At 41.1% G+C, this 23,922-nt stretch overlaps 1 protein-coding gene across 9 annotated transcripts in view; it reads right to left on the minus strand.

Moving 5' to 3' along the window:
* The window catches only part of foxp4 (forkhead box P4), a 150,896-nt gene that overhangs the window by 53,862 nt on the left and 73,112 nt on the right, over positions 1-23,922 (minus strand). For 6 of the 9 annotated variants that reach the window (XM_053674178.1, XM_047149400.1, XM_053674180.1 and 3 more), the window contains 3 exons: positions 9,398-9,520; positions 7,827-7,970; positions 1,153-1,239 (listed from right to left, as the gene is read on the minus strand). In XM_053674178.1, the coding sequence (XP_053530153.1) occupies positions 1,153-1,239; positions 7,827-7,970; positions 9,398-9,520 (354 nt within the window). The remainder of the gene's footprint in view (positions 1-1,152; positions 1,240-7,826; positions 7,971-9,397; positions 9,521-23,922) is intronic. The other 3 variants (XM_053674181.1, XM_017450377.1, XM_017450373.3) reach the window with 1 other exon arrangement.

The raw sequence follows: 23,922 nt of genomic DNA on the forward strand, positions 1-23,922 counted from the left end.
TAGAATTCAATAAAAAACTACTTTTTAAAAACTTTTTTCTTAATTAACAACCTCAAATTTAGGACCTGTTTAGCATTTTACTAAGAGTGGAATAAGAGTGGAGCTTTACGTAACACAAAACTTTGTGTTCTCGAAATTTTTTTAAATCAAATCAATTTTTTTCAATCACATCTATACTACATTGAGCAGCAAAATAAAAATTATACGATGCATATAAAAGCTACATAAATAAGAAACAAAAGGATCATTTTAGTTCCAGTCACATGAGCACTATCTCATATTTATACTCCACACCTGTGCAAACATACACACACAGACCTGCAGGAGGCTCTCCAAATATGGGAAGTGGTTTGTGTGTCTATTTTCGGACTCAGAATTGTATAGCTATAAAAGTAAAAGAGAAGCTGTGGGTCAATGAGACACCCCGTTGCTAGTGAACAGAACTAAGCTTGCATGATGTTTGTGTGTTTAATTGAGAGAAAGGGTGAGAGAAACAGACAAAATTAAGAAATACAGACAGACAGACAGTCAGGTGTTCAGAATTCATTTGCGCGTTGGATTAGTGTCGATCTCCGAATCCTTTGTCGCGTTATGGCCGGATCTCGCATGTTCCCACTCACCTTCATTAACCAAAGCAGGCCTTCTCCTTTCACGCTGCCTCCATGGACAATTAAAGAGCTCTACAGCTTTGCCAGAGAGCCGTAATAGGGATTTTCCACTAGGCTTAGCAAGCGACGACTTGTAAATTAATACTTAACGAGTATTAGCAATAAGACCTTGCTGAGGTTTGGAGAACGGCTTAGCGTTTTTGAGGGGGAAAAAAAAAAAATACAAATCCATACTCCCTTGATGTCTTAAGATGTTTTTAGATCACAGATGAAGCTAAGCTGATGAGGAGAGAATGGAGTTGTATAATGCACAAGATCCTTTTGCTTCCTCATGATTAACAGAAAGACGCTCTAGACTACATGATGATGTCTATTGGAGCTTCTCTGATTATTCAGATGACTCTGTGTGTAAATGTTATGTTAGCTGAGATATTAATATCCAAACACTCAACTAGAACTCGGAGTGTGCTAAGTGGTGCGTTAGCCATTTGCAGAGAAGGGAACTAGGAAGTGGAGTGAGTAAGGGGTGGTCGGGAGGGCTCACCTCTTTGGCCTGCTTCCCTGCTTGCTGCTGTTGGCTGAGAAGCTGAAGATGCAGCTGTTCCTGCTGTTTCTTATAGTACTCCTGCAACTAAAGCAAGACAAGAGAGAAAAACAGTGATATGAAACCGGATAGTCTTTGGGTAACCAGACCGTTATTTTTTAAGCTGTTCTTCAGAGTAGATCACACGTGAGAATTTAAATAGATATCCTTGTATCCATGGTACTGTATTTTATCAGTATATACCATTCACACAGTTCAGCAGGATTAAATCTGCATTAAGTAACTTTTGTTTTTGTTAAGAATTAAATTAGTAGCACGACTGTCAGTAGAGAAAAGAAGGACTGCAAATAATGCACTATACATCACCATTTATCTACACCTTTTAAAAAAATTTAAGTCGGCAAACAAAAAAGGGACTGACTCTACAAAAGTTCTTCTAAAAACTGACGCTGACAAAATCTCTAAAAAAAATGTACTCTTTCCTAACCAGACTTGAGCCTGCCAAAATCTGCCTCTAACAAAAGCTGACTCTAAAAAAAATGACCCTACTCAACCAAAAGCTGAAGGACTCTAGCCAAAGCTGACTCTATTCTACAAAAAACTAGTGACACCAAAAGCTGACAGGACTCTACCAAAAGCCGACTCTACGCTACCAAAAGCTGACAGGACTCTAGCAAAAGTTGACTCTATTCTACAAAAAGCTAGTGCCACCAAAAGCTGACAGGACTCTACCAAAAGCTGACTCTACTCTACCAAAAGCTGACAGGACTCTACCAAAAGCTGACTCTACTCTACCAAAAGCTGACAGGACTCTAGCAAAAGTTGACTCTATTCTACAAAAAGCTGGTGCCACCAAAAGCTGACTCTACTCTACCAAAATCTAATGCCACCAAGAGCTGACTTTACTCTACCAAAAGCTGACTCTACTCTACCAAAAGCTGACTCTTCTCTACAAAAATCTGACTCTACTCTACTAAAAGCTAATGTTACCAAGAGCTGACATTACTCTACCAAAAGCTGATTCTACTCTACCAAAAGGTAATGCCAAATAAAACTAACTCTACTCTACCAAAGCTGACTCCACAAAAAGCTGATCCTACCAACGGCTGTCACTCCTCTACATAAGGCTGACTCTAGTCTACCAAAGGCTGACTCTCCTTACCGAAAAGCTAACTTTATCAAAAGCTGACTCTGCCACACTATTTTATTGATATCATCAACCTGCTGCATTGTTCTAATTTATTCTGTTAGTTTCACACCTCCACACATCTACTGTCATTTGGGTTAAAACTAACTTGGTACAGCTTCTTCTCCTACTGCTAACTGTTCTGCTTACTACTATAGTGTCAGTTGTTGAACTGAAAAAACAGCCAAATCTTACACATAGTACTCAGTATGACAGATTTTAAAATATCTATCTATCTATCTATATCTATATCTATCTATCTATCTATCTATCTATATATATATATATATATATATACATATATATATATATATATATATAGATAGATAGATAGAGAGATAGATTGATAGATAAATAAAATATTTTATTTTCAGTCCTGTAATACTGATAATGTGCAAATGAATACATGCAGGATAGTGGTGCACAGTATAACTGGCTTTATGAAAATGTTCTCCTTGCAATAACATTTTTCCGCCAGAGAGGTCTCCAAATCCACAAATGTTGCTTTAAATCAATCAAAGAGAAAGAAAAAAACACCATAACACTACAAAGAACATGAAACAGAGTATACCAAGGACACTTCTTAGAAAAGAGATTAGAAAACACAACTCAGTAAATCACAAAGTTTACCAAGGCTAACAACAAGAACAAGACCTTTAAATAAAGCATGGCTTATTTTATTTTATTTTATCTCTCCTCTCCATACAAAACAAGCCTTGAGCAACAGAAATTTATGTGAGTAAAGACACTGGTGTTCTTGAGCGACAACAAATTCACACTACAGCACTCTACCTTCTAGTGTTCTGTGAAAAAACACACATAATGGATAAGGAAGTTATAATGGGGGCGTATGGTGGTTTAGTGGTTAGCACATTTGCCTCACACATCCAGGGTTGGGGGTTTGATTCCCCACACGTGCTGCGGGGGCTGACTCCAGGGATGCTGGTTTCCTCCCAAGATGTGCATTTTAGGCTGATTGGCATGTCCATAGTGTGCGAATGTGTACGTTTTTGTGCCCTGTGATGGATTGGTACCTTGCCTTGTGCCCGATGCTCCCTGGGATAGATTCCAGGTTCCCTGTGACCCCGTAGGACAGTATAAAAAAATGCATGGATGGATGTATGAGGGTTATAATGATCATCTGCATCAATTGTAAGAACTCAGGAGTGAAGGTTCTCTGACACACAAAGGACTACATAAAGTGCTACACTGTGAAAGTTTAGTTTTTTAAAGTGGTCATAGAGCAAATAAAAAAAAAACATGCCTTGCACGATAAAGAAATAAAGGCACTCATTCTAAAAATTTCCCCCCTTTTCAGGTTTTCAGTAAAAAGTTAAAGCTCCTGGCGTTTTGAGGGAACCCGTAAATTTTCCTGCAACGTGGCACACTTGACAACACACAGACAGGCCTTGTTATTTACGACCCACTCGGCTGTAGCACCTGTCTCATGAAACCCTCATGGACGAGCCGCTTTTTAAGATGATCTGCGATCACTCGCTGTTTACGGCTTTTTACATGAGTGGAATCGAGTTCCAAGAGCTGATCCGGGATCAGCATATATATATATATATATATATATATATGTGTGTGGGGGGGGGGGGGGGGGGGGTGAGATATGACAGGCTTTATTGGTGAGCAAAGGTGGGAGTCATGTGTATGATTTAACTGTAAGTCAGTATAAATATCAGCTTTCAATGACCTCACACATGTGTGCGCACGTATATACTGTACACATACACACACACATTTTAGTCCACAGGTAACAACCTGTGATATACACCGACACCTAGTTTCTCAGAAACTCAGCAGTGTGTTTGGCCCTGGGCACGGGAGGAGGTTGGTTAATAAAGAACACAAAAGTGTGTTTACACGCCAGTTACTGATTTAAAGCTAGACTGAATGTGACTCAGTCTTTACACACAGGTAAACACTGCTGTGTGTATGTGTTATCGCAGGGAAACACTTTGCAGCGACACACCTTGCCAACTCAGATTACAAGATTTCGGAAGATGTGTGTACATACGCATGCATATATGTGTGTGTGTGTGTGAGTGTGTGTGTGTTTGGGGCATTATAGTGAAGATTGTGTTTCATTCTTTCGAACAATGGAAGGGAGATAGAGAGATTGTAAAAGTCGTGCAGGAATGTGAAAGAAAATACACACATTTATCTATGCTGTTATTCATTAATAAACCAAAGGAAAGCGTATCGAAAGCTTAAATTTATTGTTTGATTTCTTTCTTCTTTTTTTTAGCATTCTACTTTGACATTTATTGTTGTTCTTAATCAATATCAGAAAAAAAAATCACTTGACTAAGCCAATCATTTTGAATGTGAATGAAAATTTGAATGAAAAAGGATAGGTATATAGTGCTGTTTATTTTACAAAAGAAAAGAGCAATAATGCAAAAATGTCCAACACATTCTAAAAGAAAGTAAAACACCATGCATAATACGACATGATTAAACTGGTCCATATTGCTTGCCTTTGTGCGTGCTTGCATGGTGGAGTAGTCAAAAAATCAGAAGTGAGAAAGAGGTCTTGGACGGCATTAATAAGACGTGTAGATCAAAGAGATTTGCAAAGACATCGAACTAAATATAAACCAAAAATAGATGTATATTTAGGGAGCAAATTAAGGCAGACCATGACCGAGCGAAAGTAGACTAATGACAGTCGTTTATAGGCTAATTGAAGTCAGGCAAGATATCCTTCTATGTCTCTGGTCAGTTGGTGACCACCGGTTTGTCTTTAGCGCGATTGACGCTGTATATCAGGAAATTATATCTCAGGGAACATGAACTATCACAATAAAAAAAAAATTAATTTCATCCATCCATCCATTTTCCATACCACTTTTCATATACAGGGTTGTGGGGAGCCTGGAGTCTATCCCAGTGAACTCGGGGCACGACAGGGTACTGACCCATCGCAATGCACAATCGCACACACATTCACACACTACGGACAATTTGGAAATGCCAATCAGCCTATGACACATGTCTTTGGACTGGAGGAGGAAACTGGAGTACCTGGAGGAAACCCCCGAAGCACGGCGGAGGTGGGATTTGAACCCCTAACCCTGGAGGTGCAAGGCAAACGTGATAACCACCATTTTCAGGTTGTCTTTAAAATCTTGATAAACTCTGAAAGCAATGCATGCAATATGACTACTTCACTTTACTCAATTCCCTCCTCTTATTAAGACTGATCCTACACTTCTACTTTTCTCTGCAAGGCCTTGGTGAAGCTCTGCTTCAAGCAGTTTTGCAGGCTGGTGCGCCAGCCTGTCTGGCACCCGGCTGCACCCTTGTTCTACGTCTATCTCTAAAACCACAGCAAACATGCAACTGTTGTTTTCCTTTCAAATTTTATGTATTTATTTATTTATTTATTTATTTATTTTACCAGGAAGCTGTATTAACATTAGAAACTTGGCACAGACATGGGAATGCCTGGACATGGTGGAGGCTGATGAAGGGCACTTAGGGGATGCCAGAAACAAGAAAAGTTCAAATAACGACAAGCTTCAGCTTTTTGTACATGATGCCGGCTGTGGCTGAACGATTATTCTGGGAATTGGGAATTTAATAGACGTCGACTCTGTACAATGATGTTGAGTATAAAATATGTGGATGGTCACAATAAAACAATGGTGGCCTTTCAGACCTGTCACAGTTACTCCATCTCTTTTTTCGTTTTACGTTCACACCCATCATCAGGAAAATGTGAAGAGATTACGATATACTCAGCGGAACGGATGCTCAAAACACAAAAGTATTGCTATAAAATCCTAAGAGATTGCTTGGGTCAGAGGAACATCTTTTCGCTAAGTAGTGAACAAAACACAAGAGATCTCAACCTTAACCATGAGTCTCTTGCGCTACGCATCAAGCAAGGAAATCAGAGCCAACTAGAAGGGTGTTCACTCATCATGACTTACTAAGAGCCATCAATATGAGGGCCAACTGGCGTACGGACTAGAACTTGGCCTGGAAACCTGGGCCATAAAACTTAGATAAAGTGTCTATGCAGTGAGACGGCATTTATTTCTTTGTCTTTCTCTAAAACTTTGGAGAAAACGTCCCTCGACCTGACCCCAATCTCGATACCAACGGCACACGAGCTGCTTTATTGAGGAATACGGTATGGTTGACGCGCAAAAAAGACCTTGTTTCAGAAGTTTGTATGATACTAGTGGAGAGTGTCTCACGTCGTCAAGCTTCAGGCCACCTTAAAAAGGAGTTAGCCAACTGAAGCTGGTGCCTAAACTCTATTTAACGCACTAGAGCCACGTCAGATCCAATATGTCGCCAATCTCTCTGGACGGAGCAAAATTTTCTCCTCCATGCCTGACTGGCATCGGGCCCTTCGACCACTCACCCGCTCATTACCCCTTTAATTCATGCCCGCGTGGAGCTCGGCGCTAGGGAGAATAATTAAAAGGATAATTAAGGGCTTTTTTTAATGATTTGATTCAGTGGACCCCTTTCAAGTTAACCGTACGCCTTTCGAACGCATTCACCTTAGACTCCCATTATTGTGACCTTGGCTTTCTGTAATGGCGAGAAGACTGGAGGGAAAAAAGGAAAAATATATATCAGCTGGGCTGTAATTAAGGGTTGGGGGGGAATGTAAAGGTTAACTCATGCATAAACACACTCAGACACACATTCTCAGTATGTTTAATCATATGTCTATGAGCATTCATATTAGAGAGGGAAAAAAAGCATTAGTCTACTTCTTTTCATGCACATGCTCAAAAAAAAAAGACCCCAGCGTGTGTATCCGAGAGTTTACTGAGAATAGCTTGGCTATTAACCTTAACCCTTTTGACATGCTGACTTTTAGAGCAACCTTTCAATACATCCGTGAGAGAAAAAAGCTATAAAAATGGACGAATTTTGATTTCTATACACCTAGCGTACACCTATTTCGATCACGCTACATTTGTCCGATCTTTGAGCAATTTCTGTTTGCCTGAAACAACCTGCATTCCTTGTTTTAGGATTAAAATAAAAATGAAAATATTTTTCACTTCTACTACTCCATTAAAGGAATACTCCCGCATGTCTAAACTAATTCTTATCTGCTGCACAAGTAACGTTTAATTACCATGGACGTCGTTTCAAGACATTTTACTGCACTGAACAGCGAATGCTTATTTTAAACATTCCTAAGCGGAGTCGTTGGTGCAGTCCAACAAAAGTGGACTAACTCTAGGTGACATGTCATTTTTTAGTTAAAGGTACCCTCTGAAACTATTGGAACGGCAAGGCCAGTTCATTTGTTTGTGCTGTACAGCAAAGACTTTTGGGTTTCAAAAGACGGATATGAGATGAGAGTTTAGCTTTTTATTTCAGCTTTTATTTATATCCAGATGTGTTAAACAACATAAAACAGAACCTTCTGTATCCGACCATCTGATTATTAGGCGGGCAAAAGTACAGGAACAGATAAGTGGTTTCTTTCTTTTTCACGACATACCCAATTGTTGTATTGGCTCTGCCCGATGTTTCTGCAATGCCTCTGATTGATTTTCCTTCTTTTCCCTGCTTCAAAATGGCTCGCTGTTCTCCCATAGACAGCTCTCTGATCGTCATGTTGGCTTATCCTATTTAACAACAAAGTCTAAAACCAAGAGCACATGTTCAGGGCTTCTTATTGTTTAACCAATCAATCTAACAGGGTAACAAGCAACACCTGTCAGTCACATGTTCCAATATTTTCGCTCGCCCACAAATTAGGCGAGCGAGTATGACACAAAAAAACGTGCTATCTTCTACGTCGTTTAACACAAAACTCTAAACTCTCTTCTCATATACATCTTTTGATCTCAAACCTGAATGTCTGGTGTATAGCAGAAACAATTGAATTGGCCATGCTGTTCTAATGGTTTCGGAGAAATCTTCCCCTTTTTAACCGGAAGATACTGTTAATGCACATCTCGTTCAGCCTTCTCATTCAAGGAAATAAGCTGAAGTGGCGAACTGGAGGATGACCTCATTTCTGCGGGAGGTTAAAAGGCCGAGGGGCGGCGCTTGTGGTGAGCTAGCGGCGCTGTGTTAAATATTTGAGAGACGTGCAAGAGGTGTTTGTTCTTTCACGTCTGCCTCCTAGGGCCACACCTTTGGACCCCGGGCAACAGCATGAGATAACAAGAGGCCTCGGAGTCGGTAAACATAGAAAGAGAGAGAGAGATACAGAGAGAGAGAGAGAGAGAGAGAGAGAGAGAGAGTCTCACATAAGCGTTCCATGGCTGGCGGCACACAGACGTGTAGAAGCACGAGCCAAAGGAGGCGTAGTTAAATCTCATAAATGCTAAGTATAAAGAGGGAAAAAAAAAGCTACTTATACAGCCATCAAAGCGCTCATTCCTGGGCACGTCTGTTAGGATGCAATCAACCTGCGTGATGTTTCAGCAGCTCTGTCTCAACTACATTACATCCGCAATCAAGTACTCTCAAAAGCTTTTACACGAACCGCACCTAAATATATCGTGTGCATTTATGGCACGCATACACACGAGCACGTCCATAAAAGACCTGGAAACGGTTGTAGTCGTAAAGAGCATCAGTTTGAGACTTCCTTGGCAAATTTCGATGCCTGCACTGACTTGGCACACGGACTTAGGGAACTAATTTGTGCTGGAAGTGTGTGTGATTAAAACAGAGTAAAGCTGCCTAGTAGATTAAGAGTCTCAATTAAAGACGGGTAAGGAGGAGGTGTGCAGTAAAACAGCGCAGAATTAAGATTTGATACAAGATCTAAATGTGTGTGCGTGTGTGCGTGTGTGCCTGTGTGTTGATTTAATATCTTGATGAGGACCAAATGTTCCCACTAGGATAGTAATAGCTGACAGTTCTGGCTGCTTTTTTACAAAACTGCAATGAACCAAAAAATAAAACCCTTAAAAGAGCCAAAGTGTGTGTGTGTGTGTGTGTGTGTGTGTGTGTGTAACTGTATGTGAGATTCTGAGTTCATTTTTGTGAATGCATAACATTTACTTGATTGAGTGTGTGTGTGTGTGCGTGTGTGTGTGTGTGTGTGTGTAGTACCTGTTGCAGCATGAGAGCCTGCTGCTGCTGGAGCAGCGCCTGCAGCTGTGGAGGTGAAAGAATCTGCTGCATCTGCTGAGGAGTGATCATCTGCGGGGTCATCATCGCCATGGACACGGGCACCTGACCAATCACAGACAAGCGGTTAGTGAGTGTGTGCGTGCGTGCATGTGTGTGTATGTGTGTCTACACTCGTGCTGGGTCACTTTGTGCACAACAACACAGATGCATAATCATGATATTTAACATAAACAAACCACATCTGCACTGTACTATATACAGAGGTACATATGCAGCATGACGGGGCACGCTGTAACAGGAAAATAATCAATAGCCGATGATCGTCAGTCGGTCGTTCTCCACACAGAACGACACGCTGTACATTTTATCCATTTATAGTAACGTTTACTGTTTGCTCTGTGTTGGAAAACTTCAGTTTACACCATTATCTCTGACACTGGAGACTCCTTCCAGAAATGCTAAATAGCAACAATTACACATGGTTATCATATAAAAGCACTATTTCTTCCCCCACAAACGTCAGTGTTCTGAGCTACAGTACGTAGGGTCGAACATAGTGCACTTGTAGACACTACATAGTGTACTCTATGCACAACATAAGACCGAGATATATCATCTCAGCCTTTTATTACGAACAGTACAACTGACACAAACAAAACAACACGCTTTTACCACAAAGCTCTGTTGTTATAAAGCTGTCAGCTGTTCAAAAATAAATAAATAAAAAAGAATCACTTAGCACACTGAGTAAATATTCTTTTGGCTAGGAACTCTTATCTGAACCAAACAACTTCAAAACACACACACGCACACGCGCATACACGTTATTATGAGCTGCTACTGACAGAATCGAGCCTTTGTCAGAAATCACAAACAACTCGATAAGATTGCGATCAGGAAACAGCTTGCAACAGTCTGGAATAGAGAGCGCAATTTGCTCAATGACAGTGAGGCGTTAAAACGAGCGAAGAGAGATGATTATCTTACTCCAAATACGCAGTGAGGGAATATGTGGTGGTGGTGGTGGTGGTGGTATGGGGGGGGGTATGAGAGAAAAGAGAAAATTTGAGAATGGGCTGGAATTAAAGGAGAAAAAAAAGAGAAAAGAATAGACAAGCAGCCGTGAAGCACGTCTGTGGTATGCTTCCTCGAATTCTAGCATCATTGTGTGAACACACACACACACACACACACACACACACACACACACACACACACACACACACACACACACACACACACACACACACACACACACACGGCACAGCTTAGCCGCTCCACGGGGTCCCATTTATTTTCCTATTTACTGCTCAAGGGCCATAACTGATTATCTCTCTGCAACTGCTCAATAAAAATAAAGCTATTTACAGGTGACGGCTGCTTGAAGCCCGAAATATGAGAACAAATTACAACCCGCATAATATATACATTTATCTAAATGGCGTACACAACAGGGATTTAAAAAAAAAAAAAAAAAAACAACTAATAAAAAAAACAAAGAAACAGGAAGGCTGCAAATTTAATCTGGATTCATTTGTTTTGAGGAAATGCTTGAGTGTGCAGTTAATGTATTCAAAGTCTGAGAGAGAGAGAGAGAGAGAGAGAGAGAGAGAGAGAGAGGGAGCGCGAGAGAGAGAGCGAGCTGTCAGTGGCAAATTAAATCTGTAAAGGTCTGATTTGACTTTGTAAACAAGACGGGCGGTAAATATGAACACACTTGTTCCCTCTCCCTCTCTCCCTCTCTATCTAAGAGAAGAGGATAAAGGCTCCCTCGCATGTGGTTATCAGTTTGGAGAGTGCGCGCGGCGAGCCTTGTCCAATCCTTTATTGTAAACCTGGCATATCGTGATCAAACGAGTCATCCATAACCTAACACACTCAATCATGAAATCCCTCCAGTGAAGGGGAAAAGGGGAGAGGAGACCACATTATGCAGTCCCTTAGCTCGTAGGATGCTCGTGTGTGTGTGTGTTTGTGTGTGTGTGGGAGGGGAGGGGGGTACGCTTGAAGTGGAAGTGTGCGTCATGTGGAGCTGCTGTATCACGCTCGTGGCGGCGGCAACTTCAGGCAAGTCCAGGCTCACCGCTCTGAAATGATATCATATCTCTGATGGTGATGTCTGGCTGCCATTAAACTAAGGTTAAATATGATAAATGTGTTTGGTGCCAGGCGTTTCTATACAGAGTCGCCTCGAGGAGGTTTGGCAGCCTTGCTAAGTGACTTCAAGCAAAGGGTTCAAGTGCCTTCAAATTAGATCCTACGAAGGTACTGAGAGATGTGTGTATGTGTGTGTGTGTGTGTGTGTGTGTGTGTGTGTCTAATCCCAAACAATTCCATGCTTTTCCAATTTCCTACATAAAAGAGCCGACTTTTCTGTTTCAGCACCAAAACACTGCTTGTCTTGAGCGAAAAGCTGGTGAAGAAGCAGGATCTCGGGGTATCATCGCCATGATGATCATTTAAGGTTATTTTCAAGCCTGTTTTCTTATTTTTTTTTATTTTTTATTTTTTTTACATTTTTGACAATAACGAGTGCTTTGGAGATCATTGTTGAACGTTTTGTGCATACGTCCACCAATGGTGTTATAATAAACAGTACATATTTATAGCTAGGGCTGGGCGATATATCGGCATAATACTGATATTGTGATAAATGATTACGCAATACACTTCTCTGATGATGTGGCTTTTATTTATTTATTTATTTATTTATTTTGAGTTTTTTCGTCATTTCAAATTAAATGGTACTGAATGGATGCCGTTGTTTTGACTTATTATTATTTGATTATTTAAAAATATTTTTACTTAAGATTTTTAAGTACCGCAACGTAGACATGTGACATTTCAAAACACTCAGCTAAATGAGGAGAATTGCATTATGGGTAGTCTAGTGATGTCACATGCATGTTAATCCCCAAAATATGTGGAATCACAACACTACCTCAACATACAGTAGGCGTGCGAGATATCAAAACGCTTGAGCAGAATTTAGTTTATTTTGCAGACAGCTTGTTAGCTAAATTATATATCGTGATGCGTACCATGTATTGCAGAAATGTCCTCAAGTATCGTGATATGATATTTTTTGTCATATCGCCTAGCCCTATGCATAGCTACCGTATATCCGTCACCTTTTGCCTAATCGTAGTAAATGACACAGTCTGCTTCAAAATATAGTTGATCTGAAGCTGAAAAGCTGAAAAGATTTGAATTCAGCTGGTAAAATTTGTTTTCAAAGCCAAAGATACAACTTTTGGCAACATCTCCTCTGCAGAAATCCTGTATTCATAATGCATTATAAATGTATTATGTTATATATGTTATATAGCATCCATAATAGCTTATAATCCCAGACATGACTCTATATAACTGCTCATTTAGTATTAATAGATACACGTGTTCGTATTTACTTATCCCCATATGCACCTTTTATGCACCACCATGCTCTATAACCATGTTTTTTTTTTTTTTATACATTGCAAGAGTCTCTGCACTATACCATGTGGTACAGATGCTACACAGAGCCTGTGTTATAGTGCATTACATTATATGGATATTATAATGTGTTATTATTATGATATTATAGTTATACGCTCATAGACCCATGCTTTCTTAATTGTTATGCATGTACCTGTATGTTAGAAGTACATTATATAGCGCATTATCCACCATTTTCCATACCACTTAGGGTCACAGAGAATCTGGAGTGTATCTCAGGGAACTCTGGGGGATGCCTGAATGGGGTGCCAACCAATCGCAGGGAACAACCAATACACACTACAGACAATTTGGAAATGCCATTCAGCCTATAACCCTTGTCTTTGGACTGGATAGGTAAACCAGAGTACCTGGAGGAAACCCCGAAACACGGGGCGGAGTCGGGATTCGAACCTGGTGATGTGAGGCAAACGTGCTAACCTCTAAGCCACTCTAACCTCTCAGCCCCCCATCGTTTATTACGAATACAAGATTTAAAGGATCCTCCATCTTGTTTTATGACGTTCCACATCTGATTACGCAACAGTCCGGTTCGCAAACTGGTGCAAACGTGGACCAGTTCCCTGAACAAACACCAGAGCTCTGTCAGTGGAAATAGGGTAAGAGAGACAATGAAAGATGGATAAGGGAAACGGTAAAAAACATCAGGACAAGGCCCAAGAAGAACCTGTGGAAGTTACTTGAGATGGACAGATAGCTGCATGAATGTTTGTGTGTGTGTGAGAGAGAGTGTAGCACAGGATTACATTCAGGTAAAGGGAATGAGGTGCGAGTGCTCTAGCATGGCAGATGCTTGGCATCGCACCAATTCGCTGCTTGTCACTGCGACCTGGATTGCAAAACACAACCCTGTAATTAATCCCTCATCGGTGTCCCATTCTGCGCCATACATATTATTTGATACACACGTTCATTGACGTTTTCCAGTTGTGGGGCACAATAATTACTGGAGTTATAACACCTTCCATCGCAGAGCGCCTGAATGCAGAGTTGTTAAGGTTTGACGCCGTTAATTGCCCCTATAATCTAATCCCACAAAGGCGAGCCCATTACACCGGCATGTGCAATTCGACACTGCTTTTTTTTTTTTTTTTTTTGCATGTGAAAAGCGTCGCCATTAGCCTGCTTGACGGCCACCCGACAAAAAGGGCCACGCACAATGCCGAATTATATTTTCGTTCTGCTTTGTCTCTCAACGCAAATGATTTCTCTCCCCCCTTCCCCTGCCCTTTCATTCGCGAGCTGAATAGGCTCCGTAATAGAGGAGGCTGAAAAAAAGCCTCCAACCATTTCAAGTCAGGCATTTATTAAATGAATTAAATTTTTTGCCCTCTTTCTTTTTCTTCCATTTTTGCACTGAATGCTGTGGGTTTTTTTTTTTAAAGCGAGGGAGAGATGGGCGCTAGATTAGTGAGAACCTAGGTGCGAATCATCTCAGCCGAAATCTCCCTGTGCTATAGTTTCAAAAGACAAAAGACATTTGTCATGAGAAAGAAGAGAAGAGGTGTTCAGTCCTTTCGAGGTGTTCTGTGTGTGTACCCCCGTGGGCTGGCAGGACCCACCGGAAGACAACCTGGCTCTCCACGCTGTGTGTATGTGTGTTCAGTTCCAACAGGTTGGTGGGAAAGTAAATAAAAGAAGCAACTGGCTTCCAGACAGGAGCGTGTTGTGTGTATGTGTGCAAAGTAGCGTGAAATCAGCAGCCATCGGCGCTGAGCGGCGGGGGTCACGCACTTTTATCGCTGCTGTTTTTAAGTCCACCTTTAGACCAAGTACAACAGATGGCTTTGATCTGGTGGAGAGTTGGGATATACACACATGCTGCTACATCAAGGCACACACACACACACACACATACACATACACTGACAAGGTGCTGGTGCTGGAGAAGAACCAGACAGCATTTCCATTAGCGTGAGAGCCAGATCATTATGTCATCAGATTTAGGGTTTCCTGATGCACCATGCAACCGAGGAGGATTTTACGAGGTTTGTTTCGGTCCTTATTTGACCATCAAAAGTCCGTCCATCCATCCATCTTTCATACCGTATATCCGACACAGGGTAGCGGTGGAGCCTGGAGTTTATCTCAGGGAACTCAGTGCACAAGGCAGGGGAAACACTCTGGACGGGGTGCAAACCCATCGCAGGACACGATCGCACACTGTGGACAATTTGAAACGCCAATCAACCTACAACCTACAAGTACCTAGAGGAAACCCCCAAATCACGGGGAGAACATGCAAGCTGGAACCCCGAACCCTGGAGGTGCGAAGAAAACGTGATATCAATTTAGCCACCTTGCCTCGTCTAATGTGAAAGGTTTCATCATCAAAAGATTACACACATTCTAAAAATAGAGGAGATGGACGTTGTTTGCTCATAGCGATTTTGCGTATTTATTTTTGAACAGTTATTTTCTGCCAGTAAAATATATTTTTTTTCCTCTTAAACCACTGATTCATCATCAAAATATTCAATTTACACGCTAGTTTTTCCAATCATAATCCTCAAAACCCTATTTTTCACGTCTTATTTTAATTTAGGTCATGAGAATACTAGAGCTCTTTGAGTTGTCGGGATAATCGTGACTCCTGATGAGACTGGTTCTCGGTTCTAGACACATATTGTTGGTGAGACCAAGAGAGTTTTGCTGTCTTGTGCGGTGCAAAAGCGGAATTCATCAAGAGGCACTGAACAGGCCAAAAACATTTGTATAAAACTATATTAAAGACCACAAAATCAAATGTAGTACTATATGAACTTCATGTGTGTGTGTGTGTGTGTGTGTGTGTGTGTGTGTGTGTGTGTGTGTGTTTGATGGCTACCGCCCCCCGAGCCATCTCTATGAGCATCTCAAATTGTCTCTTAATGAGGCTGCGTCTGTGGCACCTCTGCAGCTTCCCAATGCCATTAAGATTCACCAGGCCTGTCCACGCACAGCACACTGCAGAGGTCAACTCCAATCCAGAGACAGAGAGAGAGACAGAGAGAGAGAGAGAGAGAGATGGTGGGAGGAGAAGTGCAGCAGCAGGGGAGACGGGCATTTGCAGAGAGCGAGGAACAGTAATTAGAGGAGCTGTTTGAAGAGCAAGTTTAACTGATTTACAAAGGGAGGAGAGAGGAAACGAGGGAGCGAAAGAAAGAAAGAGAGAACGCGAGAGCTAGGAAGAAGAGCAATGCGTCCCAGAGGGTCATAAAGTAAGAAGTGGAGACAGAGCGTGCATTTCAATGAGTTCTAATCTCGTCCTCTTTTTTTTTTTTCTTCTTCTTCACCGTGTCCTTGATGAATTACGGTTCCTCATACCGATCCGATCTACTCTTATTAATCAAGACGCCCGGAGAACGACGTGAAGCTTGTACAAAACCCCCGCCAAGCTGGACGCGGTGTCCAGATCCTGCCACGGCCTGCTTCTACAGCATATAGAGGTCACTCTCAGAGCAAGAGAATTTCCTAACAAGTACAATTTAAATATATCACTCCTTGGCACAATGGGCCGTCCGAGTGCCAAGAGGCTCATTTTCATTAAGCTGAAATCGCTCGCTCTTAAAAGAGTTCTGAACGGCGTCCCTACTGCGCTGCTCAACTCTATTATATTCCATTACTGCAAATGTATGCAGCTTCATAATGCCCGCTCACAAATTATAATCCACGGCGCTGTCATGATGACGCCACTCAAAATTATCAAGGCTATTAGAATTCACACTCCAGTTTAAAAAAATAAATAAAATTCGAGAACGTTAAAAGCAGGGGAACAATGTGGGTAAGACTCCCGCTGGTGACTGGTGATTTCTGAAACCTGTAGTCTGAAATTCTCTATTTTGTCCCACAGAGCGCTCTTAAATTTGGAAATAATCTACTTTATTAAGCCACGTTAAAAGTTTCTTATGGAAAATGTAGCACCAATCTCAGAGCGCACCTAAGGACAGAGGTCAGAGTCAGCTCCAGAATTATCATAATTATAAAAACTTAATGAAAATGTCACACGGAAGATATGAGAGAAATCTACCATATCAAAGAAACTGGATCAAAAATGACAATTAATGGCAACCCTGGAAATTATCATGAACTGAATCTGACCAAAGAATACGGTTCCAGTCAAACTTTTAGTCGTATCTACACTTTGTAGTTAGATGAATATCTTCTAGCATGCCTTCCAAATAGTCTGTTGGCACGGAAGTGGCGTCTGTTTGTAGATTTGGAGACTTTGGTGCAACCAAAATTCTACCATCTTTGTCAGCTGAGATCCTTGGAGAAATGTTTGCCTCTGTAACCGTTCTCCTCACTGTAGATGTGTGCGGCAGCAAAATGACAATTAATGGCACCCGTTCTTATGAACTGAATTAGTAATTGAAAAGTGTTGCTATTTATATTTGACCTTTTTTTTTTTTAAGCTCGATCGAGTGTTAGGAACTCTTCAGTAGTCATCCATGACTTCCTATTTAACTAAGGTAGAAATACCAAATTCCCTCACTCCTCCATCAACCCGGCAAGGATTTGAGAATGCACATTAAATGATTTAAAAAGAACTTGAACACTGGCTATAAAAAATAGCTATGTGTCTGAATATTCCCTTATCTACTGTCAGTGCAATAATTAAGTTTAAAACAATCTAAGCTGTAATAAATCTGCTTGGAAGTGAACACAAGGGTTTTTTTTTTTTTTTTTTTTGCTGCCACACACATCTACAGTGAGGAGAACGGTTACAGAGGCAAACATTTCTCCAAGGATCTCAGCTGACAAAGATAGTAGAATTTTGTCTCCAAATCTACAAACAGACACCACTTCTGTGCCAACAAACTATTTGGAAGGCGTGCCAGAAGATATTCATCTAACCACAGACATAAGTGTAGATACGACTAAAAGTTTGACTGGAATCGTATTCTTTGGTCAGATTTTTGGCAACAAACACTTAAGGTGAATTTGGCATTTAAAAAAAAAAATTAAAGTAGGATGGTTATATTGAAAAGCACCTAATCTGCCTTATTAAGCATGGTGGAGGATCTGGGAACCTTGTTAGCATACATAACATCATGGACTCCATAATGGACCAGATGATTTGAAATGAAAATCTGGCTACAACAGAATCATGGTTGGACCTTGATCCAACCATGAACAGCAGGAAAATGATCCAAATCCAAATCCAAACAAAAATGACCAAATCAAGATAAGTTTTTAATACTTTTTTTATTTTTTTTTTAAATTAAGGGTTGAAGTAAAAATGTAAAAAAAAAAAAAAAAAAAATTGAACTCATTTTTTCAGCACGAGATTAAGATAATTAACGACAGCGACCTTCATTAACCGTCTTCACCAAGGGTGCCGATCATTCTGGAGCTGACACAGAACGGAGACGATGCCTCATATTTTTTTTGCCTCGATTTATTTTCATTTGAGAAGGGAAAAAAAAAAGTCGTAAGGCGAACGACGGCGTAGGGACGCGAATAAGAAGAGTCCTTCTCTTCGGAAAAGGTCAGCCAGGCTGTAATGAGCGGTACACTAAATTATGGTATTTAAATAAATGGATGATGAATACATCTCCATCCTCTAGAGCTTTCGCTGCCATTCCACATTACGGGGTAATTATCACACGTAGGGCTGCAGCACATACACACACACACACACACACACACAGAGAAAAAAGGAGAGGGAGGGAAGGAGAAAGAGGAGAGAAAAAGCCTGCAGCAAGCGTGCATAAAAACATGCGGCTAAACTTTGAACAGACGTGGCGAATCAGCTCCATAAAGCCGTAATTGGGACTGGCTGAGTTCTTGAAAGGTTTTTTATTGCCGGAGAGGAATAATATGCTCGTCCGTATAAAGAGGGGGAAAATCTGATAAATGGTGCTTAAAGTTGGTGAATTTAGAGAAGGCCACGGAGGTCTAGAGCTTTAAAGACTGCAAAGGAGTTGCGCCTAGACATCTAGTGTGAATTATGACGGAATGGTGTTTGAGTTTAAGGAGTACACAACAACTCGCATAGACTGCACAGAGGTCTCCTCTCTCTCTCTCTCTCTCACACACACACACACACACACACATTATACACACATGCAGGCTGTTCCAGACAGGGCGGATGCAAACTGTCAGATACCGGTGAGGAAATGAATACAACTGTCCCTCTGTGGCATGCTCCATAGCAAGAGGATGAATTTATTGTCGGAGTAATTCTCCCCGATGCACGCTGCTTTAACAAGCCCCTGAGCCTGCTTGATTCTAGGGTGTATTTGGGTGCATTTGTGTGTGTGTGTGTGTGTGTGTGTTCATGTTTGCGATGTTGCTCTGGCACTAAATGGAGAGCGATAGAGGAGAAAGGAACATATAATCAAAATATAAACAGCACACTCCATCTAAATGACCTGTCTTGAAGCTCACCGGCGGAGCTCAGGGACCTCCGGGGGGGAGTGGATAATTGAAAAAATGACAAGGAAATAGCTAGAGAAGGAGTCTCTCTCTCTCTCTCTCTCTCTCACACCCACACTCTCTCTCTCACACACACACACACCTCAGTGCCACACACTGGGTACAACATCCCAGTGCTGTTTATCCCTGTCAGAAAGAATTACCCACCTCACTGAGGGAAGACTGGTCTTTGCTGTACACACACACACACACACACACACACACACATCTCAGCCCAGTTTTTTTCTCCTCCATCTCCCTCCCTCCTTCCTGGTATTTCCCTCTTTCTCTTCTGTTACTTGTACTGATAGGCATTATGATCTGTTTATTCACGCTAACCCTCATCAGCCTCCTCTCGCTAGGCTCCGGCCGGCAAAACAAGCCGTCACATCTCATTTGTACAGTCTGCTCTTAGAACACTGTACAGGGGAATACCAAACGTGTTAGACCTAAAAAAAAAAAAAAAAGAAAGAAAGAAAGAAAAAAAGAAGAAGCTAGAGGCCTAAGAAGGATGAGGTGGGGGTATGGGGGGAAGAAAGGGTGAAGAGGTGCTAACTGGAAGCTTTAACTCTTTATGTTGTAGTTAGCAGGGGCACAAAGCTGCCTGAACTGAGCCAAGATTCTGTAAAGAAAAAAAAAAAGGCTCCTGTCTAGCTTTCTTAGTCTGCCAATAGCTATAAAAAAAAACATTCAGCCTCACAAACAATGGATTTAAGCTAGCACTCCAGTTAGCAAGACTGTGTTTGCTAATGCTAATTAATCCACGTCGGTTATTTTGTACATTTTATTGTAAAAGAGAAAAAATACTTTCAAAACAGCAGACAAACAGTAAAAAAAGGAATATTCTTCAAAATATACCACCATTATTGTGACTTTTAACATTTTTAACAGTAGATCTAGTATTCTAAAGTGGACTGCTAAACTCAGCGACATCCCTTTTTCTCTTAAGGTTTTCTACTTTGTTAGACGACGGATGAAATAAAAGTGGGATGATTTTATGAGCAGGTTATGCATATTAGTAATTGAAACAAACAAACATCTTACAAATGCAAAAAAGACATCATGTGTTTTGTTTTCTTTTGTTGTACCAATTCGTCTGGTTAAAATTCCTTCCCTGCTTTAAACGATCCAGATCTAGTGCATTTCATTTCCAACTCCCCTGCATATTTTATATTTACATTACAGCCCTTGCACAAAAGCTTCTTACAAACTCACTCATACATGAGCATCCCAAAATACCAATGATGGAGAGCCAAAATGCCAGCATTGTTCCTTTGAAAAGAAAAAAAAAAGTCCCTCCTTAATCCTGAAAGAAAAGGCCAGAAGGTCACATTGCTCAGGTGGAACCGATGAGGAAGGCCGAGCGGGTCAGCGAGAAGAGGGGGGGGGGCTTTTAAAGCATCACAGCGCTACCTTCAAACAGGCTGGAGATATTAGGCAGCATGTGGAGAGTGAAGGGTCTCTATTGAGTGGGACGCGCCGCTGTCATGTTAATAACGGCCGTGATGAAAGGCTCCAGGCGCCGGGACCAGGTGGATCCATAAATACAAACTCCCGGGCAAAAGAGTCATGAAGCATGACGTCCCTCTCCGTTTCAGGGGTTAATTTGTCCCAAAATAATCCGTAACCACTTTTCTTTCGATCCTGCAGTCTTTCTGCACTTCTGTGGGGCCTGTCTGTGTGTAGCAGTGCTGTAGGCCGGCTAAGCAGAGCTACACACAGTAATGAGAGCCAGACACTGGAGGGATCCACGACTGGGAGAAAGGGGAGAGGAATGCAACCGTTCTGAAGTGTCCAGGGAGCACTTTTGTGACAGCGTTCGGACAAATGTAAAAGCAGCGCTTGTGCGAATGCCCTGAGCAGAGCAAGTTCAAGTGGAAAATCCACCGCTGCCCCCCCCCCCCCCCCACTATCCTTTTCCACCTCCTCCTCGAACTCCCCCCCCCTCCCTCTTCCATTAGTCTCTTGCTCGTCACACACACATACACACACATCCTTGTGCCTCTATCTAACGCCCCACTGCCCCAGAATAAAAATGACAAAAAATTTCCAGTAGAACACAAGAGAAGCGGCTGACGCTGGCGGGAGGGAAGCATAAAAGCCCCATTATCGACTGGCCTTCATTGCACATTTCACTCATGTTTCAGCTTTAAAAAAATGGACTTTCACGCTCGACTGCGCCGGAACCCAAACTCCGAAACGGGCACTGCTGCCCTGCACTGTTCTCCCTCCACAGCTTCTGTCGCTCGTCACCCTCCCCACTTTTTTTTCTCATTCCGTCGGTCTTTTTTTTTTGGTCAACCCTTCTCTCTTCACACCAGTGGAAAAGACAGAAAAAAAAATAAGGAGAAAAGTTCCAAGTAAGCACTTCCACTTAATGGACAAAAAAAAAATAAAGACGTTTCAGGAAGTAAAAGTTCAAGAGAAATGGGAGCATATCAACAGCGGATAGCTTTTTCTTGATAGCTCTGTATGGGTTTAAAACACCACTGAAGAACACTTGAACCACAGTAGACATCTCCATGACAACTTCAGCAAAAAAAAACCAAAACAAAAAAAAAATTGTTTGGATCGCCATCAAGAAAAAAAGGAAAGCAAAAAGGAAACAAAGATACAAGATACTTAGCAGGGTTAAAGCACTTTTCAAAGTTCGTATTACTGTAGCAACGCTATACGAAGAAAACACAGCGTGCTGGCCGGCAGTAAAGAAGTGAACTAGCATGTGAAAAAAGCCAGAAGAGAAAGGAGAGGGGGATGCAGAAGATGGGAGAGGCGTGCCAGCCGGCGACACACATCTCTCCATCAGCTCATTTAAATGTGCCACTCTGTGTGCACAATGGCACGATGGCAACGCAGCTCCTCTGTTAACACGCACAAGAAGGAAACTAATTAGCATGTCTCTAATGAGTCTTTTCATTTTTTTAATTAAATAAGGGCCTCAATAATACATTAAAAGAGGACTTTTTTTTCCCTTTTTCAATTACCAACTGATATGTTGCTGCAGCCACGTGCGTGTTTTGTATATGTCTATCTGTGTGTGTGTGTGTGGGGGGGGGGTTGTTCAACCCTGACACACGCTGCACACACTTCATCTGCCATGAAAACACATACTGGCAGATAAAATACCTTCATTTGTTGTTTATATTTGACAACTAAGCTAATGTCATATTCTATAACTCGAGAACAGCATGAAAATAGTGTGCTTAGTGTATCAAAGTCAAATATTAAGGACAAAGCTATTTAGAAAAATCCCGAAATAAAATAATAATAATAATAGTAATAAAAAAACATAGACAGCCCAGAGAGAGGACTTGTGGAACATTCAGACAAACTTCTGTCTCCTTCTGAATAGAAACAGAAAAGGGGGGAAAAATCTAATTATCAGGCAGCAAAAAGATCATTATCCGTTAGGCTCCATTTGCATCACTGAAAAAGCTCTGCATGGAGTTCACCCGAGTGGCAGCCATTTTCTGATTTATTGGCTGACTCGTGTGTTGTCTGTCATGTACGCCTTTTTTCCCCCTTCACCTCGCTCAAATAGCCAGGTCACACAACTTTTACACTTTACCCTAACGGTGACTGAATTATTGCTTTAATTACAGCGTTTAATTCAGTGCTACCCAACAGGATGCAACAAACACGGTGAATAATGAAGAAGACACAAACAGACATATTTGTTTAAAAAGCTACTCAACCCAGCTAAAAGCAAAACATCCTGAGCTGCTGCTGATGCATATGGTTATCCTGCGCTTGGTACCAACTATTACTTAGACGCTAACTGTGTAATACTGGAAAATTCATTAGGTTTATTTAGGTTGTAAGCGTAGCTAATATGATGCTAGTCAGCTAATGTTTCCTGTATGCTAAGAGTCAGAGTTAGCTAAGTTAATGAGCTTGTGGTTAGCGCGTGAAAGTACAGCTAGACATAGCTAACAAATGGTTTGTTTTTCTGCTAGTATATTTCCCGTAGCTTACACATCACTAGTACCTCAAGGACACTGTTAAGGATGTTAAATTCACAGTGTTTGCTAGCTACACTGCTAAAATGACCTCAGCTGGCTTTGCTATGCAGTTTGTTTGGTTTCGTTACCTAGATATGGATCCTATTGTGTCTAATACAGTGTGGGCTGTCAGTATGGTATATTATGTCAACATTACGTGCAGTATATGAAGGTATTTTTGTATGCAACGTTAACAATGTTTCTCTTTGTGTAAGAAACTGTTAGTTTGAAGATGTAGCAAAACAGTCATCTAAAAATGATGTAAGCTGTAAAATAGTTTGTAGTAAATTTGTTAGCTAGGTTACAGTCAATAATTTACACTTAGTATATTCATAGCTGTCTGAATTTAGCTTGTTGTAAACAGGCTTAATATATATATATATATATATATATATATATATATATATATATATATATATATATATATATATATATATATACACACACACATATAAGCACTAAAACAAAACCTACAGTTTTATACCTGCATGCTATTAAACATCACAAATAGTGTTCGTATATTTTAGGGCATTTTAATGCTTCGTAATGGGCTTGTTGGGGGAAGGAGACAAGACTTGTCAGTGCAACTGGGACTTGCCTTGCAGG

Source organism: Ictalurus punctatus, chromosome 21 (assembly GCF_001660625.3).
Source record: "Ictalurus punctatus breed USDA103 chromosome 21, Coco_2.0, whole genome shotgun sequence".
Classification (NCBI taxonomy): Eukaryota; Metazoa; Chordata; class Actinopteri; order Siluriformes; family Ictaluridae; genus Ictalurus; species Ictalurus punctatus.